Genomic DNA, 12,150 nt, shown 5'->3' with positions numbered 1-12,150 from the left:
AGATAAAAGCACAGAGCCCTTGAATCTAAACTTTAAAATACTTGTAACTTACTTTGACAGCTAATCAATTCTGAAGGTAAGTATTTACATTGTGGAGACTTACTGTAGTATAAAATATTTTGGACAGTAAAAACACTCGTGTTAAGGCGGCATTTGAGTGAAAGCGTAATGATAAATGCAGCCTTTAAAATGTATTCTCTGATGCCAGCTGACTGTGCCGTAGGAAGGTGCTTGCCTATTAAACGCGTCCAGACTGCAGCATGCTTCCGCATTCCTGGTGGCTTCAATACTTACCTGCTTTAAGTGAAAATTCTGTATAAGTATAGAAGGTTACATTTTTGTTATTTCACTTCCATCTTGTCTTCAGCATATTACGAAGGATTGTTATAATAAAATAAAGTGATGATGATTTTGCAATGAGCCCTCAACGTAAGAGTTAGTGAACAATTGATTTGCTTTTGTTTTGTCTTTAGGAGATTCAGTTTTAGAGGTGTGTGGAGACTGTTACCACTTACCTTAGAATATTCGAACTAGACACCAGGTAAGTACTGTATTTTTTGATTTCTTGTAGCTACTCTTTTAAATGCAAAATAATGCTGAGGAAACAAAGCTCAAAGTTTCTTATAGAAATCTCTAATACCTCACAAAGCCAAGCTTAAAACACCTCGTATTTTTCTTGATAATACAATCTTGTATATGTTTCTCTCCTCTCCCCTTTAAAAATGATTTTTTTTCACCCTCGAAAAATACCAGATTGTGAGAATGAATCTGAGACAGATGGACAGGGTGCAGAGGCCAGTGGTGCTATTTCATTTTTGTGATAAATCAATATTTACTAAAGTGTTTTCTGACTTGGTGTTTTTATTTAGACTTCTACTAGTAAATACTGGTTGAGGTAGAATAATTTAGTTTAACACCTGTAGTTAATGTTCTGCACTGGAAATCTTTGAGAAGCTAGTAATCTTAAATTTAACTGACATTATATTTTACCATGTAGTCAGTAACCAGAAATGCTTTGTGGAATACAAATCTTTCTTAAAATACTCTAGTGTTTCCTAAAGCTGAATAATAAAGCATCAACTGAGCATAATTTTTGTAAGAGCTGGGAAAGCATCATTTCCAAGCTAGACTCTTTAATCATCTGCTAATATACTCTTAAAACTGTAATTGCGGAGGGCTTGACAACATTACAGGTAGTTTGTAGTAAAGACACTTGCAGGGTTGGTGCCTCGGTGGTGTTGGGCTGTGCTGTGAGCCTACCTCTCCTTCTCCTGTCCAGCACTTCCAGCATGGCTTTGAGTTTGTCTTTCTCATTCCTATTGTTTCTTACTTGTCCCTTTTGGGGATTTCTCTATTCTCTGTGTTATTGGCGACATATGGAAAGACTGGGAAGCTGGTTTTGTTCTGGTTTCAACGAAACTTGTTTGCAAACGTGCAGTTTGGATAAAGTATCCATTAAGATTAATGACCTTCCATTAACGTATGTCTAGTGGGTAAGTATCATTTACCATGTCAGGAGGTGGTGGATTTTGTCCGTTACAGTGGGATTTTACTTTTTGGAACAACTGTTGACAGCCAGACTCTCTACACTGAAGATAGACACTTCATTAAAATTGTTATCAACACCACATATTTAAAGGTCTGTGCATTGGTGTATGCATTCATGGTGTGATTTTCTTTTTTTTTTTCTTTTTTAGTAACTTAAACTTACAAATATACAGGTATTAAGAAAATTAAAATTCTGGTGAAGATTGTACCCCAATGTCCTGCTGTAGTAGCATTTTTAAAGTTAGCATTGTTTGGTTTCCTCTGCCTGTTCTGATTTTTATCAATGGAGCTGAACAGCCACAACTCCTTCAAAAGCAGTCTTTCCTCCAGTGAGGAAATTCAAGTGAGCGGCTGTGCCTTTGTGACTTACATGGGAAAATGTACAGAATTAATTGGAAATGTGAAAAGTGATATTTTAGACAACTTGGTACTTCACAGTTTCCAGAGGTTTGTTCATGAGTAAATACTTAGTGCTTCATCCTTGAAGTGAAATGAAAAATACCGCTGTTAGCCTGCTATCGGATGCGAACAACACTGTCCGTTGGATTAGCCCTCCATCGCTTTATTGGTGCAAGGCGGTTCTTTCTAGCCGGGATCTGACGGCTGCGATTCAGTGTTGTTAGAGCATCTACTCCCTGTGTGAGCAGTGTCAGTAACCTCCACCCTCCGTCCTGCCACACAGCTGAGCACGTTTTCTTGGAAAAGTTGATTCCCCCTCGCTGCCCCCTTCCAATTAAAATTCTTTGCAGCATTTTGTGGTGGGGTCAGATGAAGTGTTAGTCCTCCCTCCCTGCTTCTGGCCGCCGGATCTGCTGTCACCCTTTTTGGTGCTGGCATTCATTGGGATGTTCTCTGAGTATTTAATTCCCTAAACTGGCAGAGAACTACTCTTTTTTCTTGGCTGTAATAATAGTTTGCCATTTTAATCGGTTAAATACAACTTATAAAAGGGTCAGCAGAGCTGGCAGAAACTAAGATATCACCAGTTTCATGAAACTTCGTAGGATTCTTTTAGGAAGCTAAAAAGAAACTTTGTCTTTCGAAGGTTCAGTTTACTGTTGATGTATTTAAAATGTTAAGGCTGGCTTCCATATATAACCTACCAGGTTTAATCTTAAGTCTTTTCAGCAAGGTGGTACCAATTACACTTACCTGGTCATGCTGAAAACAGTTGCATTTTCTGGTAAAGCTGACTAACGCAGGATATTCTGGTACACAGATGGTTAAAAACTGTGCTGTTTAATCCAGGGGATTACCTTTCTTCAGAGCCTTCTGAGAGGAAACCTCTTCAGGGCATCCTGCTTGGTTAGAATATGTAGCAGATGGCTTGTTTCTGCTGAATACAACACTTTTTTTTAAAAATACAGAGCAGCTTTCAGTACTGTGAATGAGAGCCACATGTAAAAACAGTAGGATAGATAATATCCTAGTTTATGAAGTACTCTGAATTTAAATAACTTGCACCTTTATTGTCTGTTTCGTATTTGAAAAGCCAAAGGTTGCATTCCTAGTAATAATACTCTTCTGTTGCCTTAAATAACAAGCTTTCCAGATGAATTCCCATTACCACCTTGTCCTCCACTCTTCTGCCAAGGCCAACATGTCCATTTCATACCAGTTTTGAAAAACAGACACCCCATTACACCGAACTCCAGATACCCTGAACTGTTCAGATTGAAGCGATTAAAGATTGCAGCAGTGTGGAATTTTATTCCTATGCCTGTCTTTATTCTTGACAGGTAGCCTGCAGACTGAAAGACGTCACCTGGATCAAATTGAATTCATTTTTATTAAACAAATTGATCCTAATTTAACAGTGGAGATTTTATTAAGCATAACATAGTGTATACCTGTCATCTGCAGCATCTGTGCACCAAGGGCATGTTGGATTGATTTTAAAGGAAGCTTGTTACACCTAAATAGAGCTACAGACTTTAAACAACACAAATGTTCGTGATGCCCTCGAAGCTCCAGTTTGAAGCAATACCTTTGGAGGAACTAAGTTAACATGTACAATCTCAACCAGGATGCTTTATTTCCCCCTGCCTCCTGACTTCAGATCAATCCCCCAGGTCCCTGGCAAAGAGCAATAGCGATAGACACGCTCCCCTTGGCTGGATGCTGCTAACGGGTGACCGGCGTGATAGAGCTGGAGGAGAGCGTCCTAGGGAGGCTGCGAGGAAGCGGTGCTGGTGGTCGGAGAGCAGGAGAAGCGGTGTGGGGGAGCCAGGGCAGCGGTCAGCGCAGGCCTGTGCGATTAGCTAGATTACCAGATAGACGTCAGGATCATCAGTCTTTGACCTCAGCAGTGGGACCGCTTGGGTGGAGGGGGCTGGGAGGCTGCGGCCAGGTTGACCCGTAGCTGCGGACGGGAAAAGGCCGTCGTGGAGGGTTGTGGCTGGTGTATTCCTGGATGTGGGTTTCTTTCCTGAAATATTTTTTTTTCGCCTTTCCCTGAATCAGATTGTGCCCAAATAAATGAATCGGTTGTATTGTGTCTTGCAGCACTTAATAATTTTCGTCTCATACAGAAACTTTTGATAGCTGAACAGTATGCTTTAAAAGAAAAGAAAAGGTTTTCTCTCCCTACCCACATACTCACCTTCCAGATTTGGGGCGTATTTTGAATTCTTAGCCAAAGCATTAGGATTTAGACCTTTTATTATTATTAATAATAATTTATAGCTTCCTTATTAGATAGCCTTTAATTAAACTTACCAGAGCTGCCAATGACGACTTGAAGGAAATTAGATGAGGGTTTCCTAGTTTAGCTGGTGTATTCCAGTCAAAGAAACTGGACATAGTGCCCAGTGTTAAACTAAAGTTGGAGAGGCCAAATGCAGAAGAGTAGTGAACAGTAGGTTCTGAGATAAACAAGAAAGTTGTAATGTCTATATCCACGTCCTTGCCACCTAGTCACACTTGTACAGGCATGACGATACCAACTGTTTGTTGGTACAAACAGAACTGTGTTTTTTGTGAAGCGTATCAGCGCTGTGAGGTCACACCAAGAACCAGGCAGTGCAAGATGCGACGTCTGAGAGTATTTCTTGCAGGTAGACTTTTAAAAACTGAAGTTATTAACTTTGTTGTATAAGATAAAGGATTAAATTAGAAAAGTCTGGTGCTTTAAATATCTTTTTCAAAGACTACATAATCTGGTGTAGGCTAACTGTAATGACATAATCCAAAAATAGCCAATAGTCTTCTCTTCGATGCTCATCCTTGCTGCAGTTCTGCAGCTAAAGAATGGCAAATGCTAATCTCCTCAGGATGTTAGAGGACATAACCATGTCTGTCCGTGGCACGGCACAGGAGAGGCCTCTAGGGTCTTTGACGTTTGAATTTGGAGCAGGAGTTAATTCACATCCAAGTAGCACGATTTTAACTAGAGTACATGTTAAACATTTGATCCACGACTTTAAATTACGCGAGGGGAGATCTCCTCTCTAAGTGGGCAGGCATTCCCTCTTTCACAGTGGGATGCACAGGCCTAGTCAAACTGGGTTTTGTCTAAAGGATTCTGCTCGACCTGGTGTCAGTGATAAGACGGGCGGCTGGGGTTTCGGGAGGTGCGTGGAAGTTTGGGTTTTTTTTTTTTTAATGTAACAGAATGTCTGCAATTGAAAATACAAATGAAATAACTTACACCTGTGGAAGTGTGGTGCAAAAAGGCAGCCTCAACCATAGCAATCTTTTGTCAAGTTGGTTTTACAGGTATTATCACAAATAAATTATCTTAATATTAAGACTAAGAAAGAAGATGAAGTAGCTTTAGGGATGTGTATGTAGTATATATCTATAGCTATACCTCAGCTGTTGATTTTGGGTTTTTGGAAGGAAAAGTTGAGCCTATACAGTAGTGATTCTAGGGTGTTGTGCTGAAAACATAATAGTTGTTTTCACTGATCATTTGCTGAGTTTTGTATCTGTTTAACTTCCACATATGTTAAGAGCCTTTTCTTTTCAAAGCACATTTAAACCTTACAAAAGATGAATTTTCATGTGGAAACTCTGTTTTCAAGGCTGATGTTATGAATGAGGTCTGTGTTGTTCTTCGTTTAAGCATTTCTTAATCTCTTTTTTGGCAGGGCCCGGTTCTCTCTTCAGGTTAGTTCAAGATGGCAGACCAGAGGCAACGTTCGCTCTCTACCTCTGGAGAATCGTTATACCACGTGCTGGGGTTGGACAAGAATGCCACTTCGGATGATATCAAAAAGTCATACAGGTAAAGGTTCAAGTTTTATGCGTGTTGCCCAATAGCACAAATAGCTTTAATTAAGTGTTTGATAGATGGCATATTTATTTATAGGCTCCAGTTGGTTTATTTAAACCTTTTGCAAGAAAAACATGTAAGAAAACCAGGTGAAAACATGGTTGATTCTTGCAAAAATTGGTGTGAAAACATGCCTAGACTTTGTATATAAGTGCTGTTAAATTTTCACATCTCATCTCTAGTAAGTTAAATTCTCAAATATGCAGTATCATTCTGAAAGGTCTTTATCTAAAGTTGAACAGAGTTTTAAGACAGTGTGATCAGAGTTAAATTCTTCATGTTACGTGGCCTTGTGCCTGGCTTACAGAGACCACAGATGTGCAGTATTGCCCTTTTGTCCATTTCCAATTCTGGCACAGTGAGGTGTAGATTAAAGATGCAAATAAGGATGAAAACTGAGTATCAACAATGACTTTTTTCTAAAAATCCATTCAAAATTTCTTATTCTATGTGGAGTTACTATTTTAAAAGAGGATTTTTTTTACTTTATTTCTTTTCTTAAAGAGTTAGACACATGAAGTGGCTTCACATTGACCAAATAAAAACAAAGAAGGAGTCCTGTAACATCCTCCCTTCCCACATTCCCCCAAAATCTGCTTATATGCAATTGCTTCTTTACTTGAAGCATGAGCTACGTCTTGTACGACTATTTGACAAGTGGCAATGTATTCAACATTACACTAGGGGTCAGTAGTAATCTTCACTTGAGGCTACTCTTTTTTGAAGTTGTTTTCTTTTAGTCTTTAACATTTAGCAAAATTTTTACCTTTCAAAGTTACATCTTAATACTGATGGCAACTACATGGTGAAGTCTATGAATCAACTGGATCCCCAGATTCTCACAAATTAGCTGTGTCTTCCTACAACCTTTAAGTGGAAGTTTGAATTGGTAATCTTCAAGACTTAGCAACTGGAAAATAATTTTACCTTCTTGGGGGAAAAACTGCAACAGTTTTTCCTTTGGAGGAACAATCCAACTAGATCCTAGGGTGAAATCTAGCTGCTTTATACTTACCTGAACCTTCATCTAATCTTGTTTCCTCTGCTGCTCCTTTACAAAAGGAGGACTGACACCTCCTGTTTTCATTCCATTTGAACATCCTTTGCTGGCCTGTGGGCTATGGGGTTTGTGTATGTGTAGGAAATGGGAAACGAAAAATATTTATCTGTTGCAGACTGATAGTAGCTAAGCCCTTTCCAGGTTTATATAACTTCCCTCTAATTATAAAACCTGTGATTATTTCAGTCCTCACTGAGGTTATGGCATTAGTGGCAACCCTGGACGTTATATACCCAAACAACATCATTTACAGTTTGAGTATTTCAAGTGCACACTCAATTTATTGTTTGAACGCTGTGATATACTTGCATGCATGTCCAAATTGCTTGCACAAATCTTTACTTTATGTTTGTCTAAATATCTCCTCACTGCAAAGTTGTCGTGTAAACGTCTGCAGGCTTCTAGTGTATTTCTCAAGTACGGGACTTTGTGGTAATCTTCTGTTGTAGGAGAGGTACCTTTTTTGGTGGAGGAGAACTGTTAGCATTTTCTGTATCATTTTTCTACTTGAGAGCACAAATGGCTCAAATGGCAAAACAGCAGTTTTTCTGTTTATAAGGAGGTGTTTGGCCAGTTATTTCTATGATTTCTGTAAATAGCCTGGGCCATGTCAGAACTAGCAAATTTGTCAGTGCTTAATCTGAATTTTTTTTTTGTGTGTTCTATGTTCAGAGATCTCTGGGGACTGTAAACTGCTGTCATGTAGTTGTAAGAGATCTAGTATGATTAAGGGAGGTACGTTGTGATTTCCTGATACCTCGAAACTCTGAAGCTTTTTCTATTCTAGCAAGCCTTGAACTGAAAAGTACTTTGTTCCTGCACAGGAGTTGGTGAATTAACCACAAGTGATTGTCTATTCTATTTTTGTGTTCAGACACTACAGACTAGCTGTGGCAGCTTGCTTTTATTTATTCTTTGGTACTGTATCTTAGACTTGTGGTGTATCTTTTTTCTGTTAGCTTGGTCTTTGCTTTAGCAGGAGCAAAACTTACCGGTGGAAATTGCTGGAGCTGAGAGGTGAAAAAGAGCACTACTTTTCTTCAATGTCTCTCTTTTTTTCCATTGGATTTCTGAGGGCCAAATCCAGCAGTCTGAAGTCAATCCTGTGAACGAAATTAGACAGTGCTGTAGCCTTTTGTTATCATCTAAGGAAGAATCATCAGGGAAGTTGAATCACAGATGAAGGAAACCAACTGGAACTTGAAAGTCTCCCTTGAGTGACAGGCTATGGAATTTAAAAACAAACAAACAAACGAAAAACAGGAACCCAAATCCTAGTTTTTAATTTATAACGATCTCTTTTTTTCTTTCTGCAGGAAACTTGCATTGAAATATCATCCTGATAAAAACCCTGATAATCCAGAGGCAGCAGAAAAATTTAAAGAGATCAATAATGCACACGCAATATTGACGGATGCCACAAAGCGAAACATTTATGATAAGTATGGTTCTCTGGGTCTGTATGTAGCAGAACAGTTTGGTGAAGAAAATGTGAACACATACTTCGTGCTATCCAGTTGGTGGGCAAAGGTAAATAAAAGTGCAAAGAGAAGTTATTCTGGATTGGCATTTAAAACTCTTAAAGAGCTCCATTTGATAATTGTGTTTGGTTTTACTTTTGGAAATTGCTGGATTTCTGACACCTTGTAATTAACCTTCTCTTACTGTGTGGCAATCTCTAGTTCAGAAGTATTTTTCTATTATCTTTCAGTGATACGGGCCTAATAAGCAAGACTTACATTACTAAGAGAAGCTTGGACCCTTCTAGTGGATTTAAAAGTGATGAGGATTTGGGGGGGTATTCTCTCTGGTAATATCTGCTAAACAATTTTGCAGAATGAGTCCTGACTGTGAACTTGAGTTCACAGGGAAGATCCTGTTTAGAAGTATGCTTACAAACTTACTCAGAGGCTTCCCTGAACAAATGTCACTTCTTCAGCTCTTCTCTGATTTGAGAGACTCCAGGTTATTTGTTCGCTTGCCCATCCTTGTTTCTTGTGCAGCAGGAAGAGTATCATCAGTGTACCAAAATCACACTGCAAGCTCATGTTTCCTCACAAATGCATGCAAAAAGCTGTTTGAAAGTATTGCATGCATGCGGTAGATGTACCAATTATTGTATAGGTGCCTTCTAGGAGTCTTCTGCCAGTACCAAGAAATTACTATATTTTACTGGAATTGAATTATTTTTAAGCGTAATATGCTTCTGTCTTTTTAAGTAATACATTTTAAAATCACCACATTTCTCAAAAGTGCAAAAAAGCCATACGTTGCACATCACACATTTCTCATACTGAAATTGTCCAGGCTTTTGCGTTTCAGAGTTCATGTGACTGCAGCCTGCTTGCACAGAAAGTAATAAGTAAAAGACAGTGTGACTATGAAACTGAAGTATGAAACCATAACTGCACCAACTTACTTATTTAGTGACATGACGTTGTTCACGGTGCTTTATGACTGATTTAAACCTTTTCCTAGTCTTGGCATTTCGTTTCATAGGTTCATTTTTCTACCCTTTGTCAGCATTGCCTCCATCTCTTGATTCCCGTGCTGTAAGGGAATGGGAATATCACTGTGCTGGTTTGCTATTTTTAAAATTATTTCTTCAGTAATTTTGAAGAAATAATAAATATGAAAATTTTAATTTTGCCCATTGTCACTGCGATAAGCACCTGGCAGACTTGGCTAGCTTTGAGTTGCCTTGCTCACGTATTAGTAGCGTCTAACCCCAGCACCCCAAACTTCAGTAAGGTGAGCGTTGCAGCCATGCCTGCAGCCAGGGTAGGTTGAAGTCCCTGCCATAGGTAGATCACGACCCGTACATCAACTAGCTAGCATAAATCTTTTCCAGGGTTATTTATGCAAGCTACAATCTGTCCTAAACTATTGTACCTCTGGATTTTAGTACAGATACACTTCTTAGACCTGTATCTTCTTGCAGATGTAGCAGAATAGTCCGCTTAAACCTAAATTGTAGGAATTTCTTCAAGTAAACCAGGTTGGCAGCATTCACCGCAGTGTAAAATGTTCATAGCAGTAGTCAGTTTACATATATTTTTAAATATATCTTGGCGATGAAGTACAAAAAAGAAATGTAGCCAGTAAGTTTCTGTCTTTACATTGCTGTATTTTTGCTCTCTGGTTTCCATATCTGAGTCTCACAAACTCAGTGGTCATGCGTGGTAGGCTCAGGTTATGAATATTTTTTTGTCTTCTGTCCTCTGCAGGCCTTGTTTGTGTTCTGTGGGCTCATCACAGGCTGCTATTGCTGTTGCTGTCTGTGCTGCTGCTGTAATTGTTGCTGTGGGAAGTGTAAACCTAAACCTCCTGAAGGTGAAGAGCAGGAATACTACGTCTCTCCAGAGGACTTGGAGGCACAGTTGCAGTCAGATGAAAGGGGTAGGTAAAAACACTGTGAGATTTCCAGAATGACTGTGGCATCAGTCTCTGCCCGAGTGCTTAGTGTGCTGGTTAAGGAGCACCGCTTGTTTTGTAGAGATCAGCACAGGTCTCGGGTTGTAGATGATGGTGAGGGAATACTTGTGCCACAAGAGTTACGTGGGTAACGCTAACACTGGAGATACAGTTGCTGAAAACTTCCGGAGGGTCTTCATTGAACTTGGGGTCAGCTTCAGAGCAGTAGGTCACTATCATTTAGCTTCCTTCCCACATCACTGGAGTAACATTACCAGTATGTGATTCCAGAAAGGGGCTCTTTTACCCCAAAGGATGGGGGGTGTCAAGGCATTTCTGTTAACTGCGTTGGGCGTAAAGGAAACGGGACTGCTACCCTAGTAGCTCTATCTAATACTGTTTATGAAGATATAATGCTATTTCCGTAGAATTGAACCGATTATTTAAAAAAAATGTAGAGCCTTGTGTGTGCTCTGATCATGTTTTTAATGGGCATTGCTGAATGGTGGGTGACGATCAGCTGCTCTTGCATGAAGAAGGAAATATAATAAATGTTCCACATGTAGACTTGAGTCAAATGTTATTGTGTGCAGACTGAAAAACAGTAAATTAACATCGTGCTCTTAGAGCAGTGTAAAATTGTGTTATCAAAGTGTTGTAGGGAGATGTAATTTATGCTTACCAAAACATACGACGCTGGTTTTTTTTCCCCTTGGTGTGCTAAACCTTTTGTCTCACTTTTCAGAGGCCTCAGACGCACCTATTGTGATACAGCCAGCATCAGCCACAGAGACGACCCAGCTCACAGCTGACTCTCACCCCAGCTACCACACTGATGGATTTAATTAAGTTAAGGAAACACTGTAATTAGAATGGATAAAAAAAATACATGGCCAACTCAACACTAGAATCATGAACATTAGAAGTAGGGAATGGGGAGGGGGAATAATTCTGCCACAGCAAGAAGGCAGCTTTCCAACCTGCCGAAAATATTTTGTAATCCCGTCAGCCTTTTGTCACCTTTCAGTGTCGTATCTTGATGATACATGAAGTGCTGTAGCATGCAGTATTTAAAGCAGTTTAGCTACGGTCTTATTTGTTTCCTTTCTTTTTTTTTTTTCTTGTTTTTTTTTTTTATAGCATGTATGGAGTTACGTTAAATGTCTGTGGTGTAATGTATTGAGTTGTCACAATATAAGTATGATGGAGACATTCTGCATTTTAAGTGGTGGTACTGGCCTAAAAATGAGATTTAAAAAGAAAAAGCTTCACAGAAGCCACCATTCTTCCATACAGCTGAGCTGTCGAAGACCTTTAAAAGTTCATGATTTTCATTTGAGTGCAACAAACCACTTCTTTTATTCCTCCTTCTATTCCTGCGTTGTTATCTAAGCAAGTTTACAAAGCCAAGAACCAAAAAACGCCAGTCCTGCAGAGCTGGAATTCTCTTTAATGCTGGTTTTCAGCTTAAATAAATCTACCTTGAAAAATAAGAAGGGAGAGTTTCCAATCTTTGAATAGTAAATTGATGAACAGCTCTTTATGTGTAAGGCCATCTTCAGTGACAACGTAACCGCAAACTGTAGTTTGTTACAAAACCAACTGTGAATGGGCTTATTTGGTGGTGGCGGTGGGATTTTAACTTCAAGCACAATGCTGTTTTGGTTTGAGTGCAGTCGTTTTCCTGAAATGCTAAAGACCAAATAGTGTAGCTTTTTTTGAATGCATGAGAATCTTAAAGTGAAACTGGTTAATTGGTTTTCACTGAGCAAGTGAGTAAAATGCAGACAGTAGGCAACAGCATAAATGTTTAAAAAAAATTGGGTCTTAAAAATTTGTTCTAATAATTTGA

The 12,150-nt window shown here is 39.2% G+C and overlaps 1 protein-coding gene across 1 annotated transcript; it reads left to right on the top strand.

Annotated features, from left to right (window-relative positions):
• The first annotated feature begins 465 nt into the window (after positions 1-465).
• Positions 466-11,783, top strand: DNAJC5 (DnaJ (Hsp40) homolog, subfamily C, member 5). The gene is made up of 5 exons (XM_009586608.1): positions 466-541; positions 5,640-5,776; positions 8,201-8,414; positions 10,112-10,283; positions 11,044-11,783. Exons 2-5 carry the CDS (start codon positions 5,670-5,672, stop codon positions 11,145-11,147), a joined length of 597 nt encoding a protein of 198 aa, XP_009584903.1. The 5' UTR covers positions 466-541; positions 5,640-5,669; the 3' UTR covers positions 11,148-11,783.
• Positions 11,784-12,150: the final 367 nt, after the last annotated feature.

The sequence above is a fragment of the Fulmarus glacialis genome, unplaced genomic scaffold, assembly GCF_000690835.1.
Source record: "Fulmarus glacialis isolate BGI_N327 unplaced genomic scaffold, ASM69083v1 scaffold23171, whole genome shotgun sequence".
In the NCBI taxonomy this organism is placed as follows: Eukaryota; Metazoa; Chordata; class Aves; order Procellariiformes; family Procellariidae; genus Fulmarus; species Fulmarus glacialis.
Note: the sequence above shows the minus strand (reverse complement) of the source record. Positions and strands in the feature narration are given on the sequence as shown.

What these genes read in the sequence shown, in the direction of transcription:
- DNAJC5 (XM_009586608.1), top strand. Translation starts at nt 5,670, where the DNA reads ATGGCAGACCAGAGGCAACGTTCGCTCTCTACCTCTGGAGAATCGTTA. An exon ending in GATATCAAAAAGTCATACAG is followed by an intron (nt 5,777 to 8,200) that starts GTAAAGGTTCAA and finishes TTCTTTCTGCAG; the next exon opens with GAAACTTGCATTGAAATATC. An exon ending in GTTGCAGTCAGATGAAAGGG is followed by an intron (nt 10,284 to 11,043) that starts GTAGGTAAAAAC and finishes CTCACTTTTCAG; the next exon opens with AGGCCTCAGACGCACCTATT.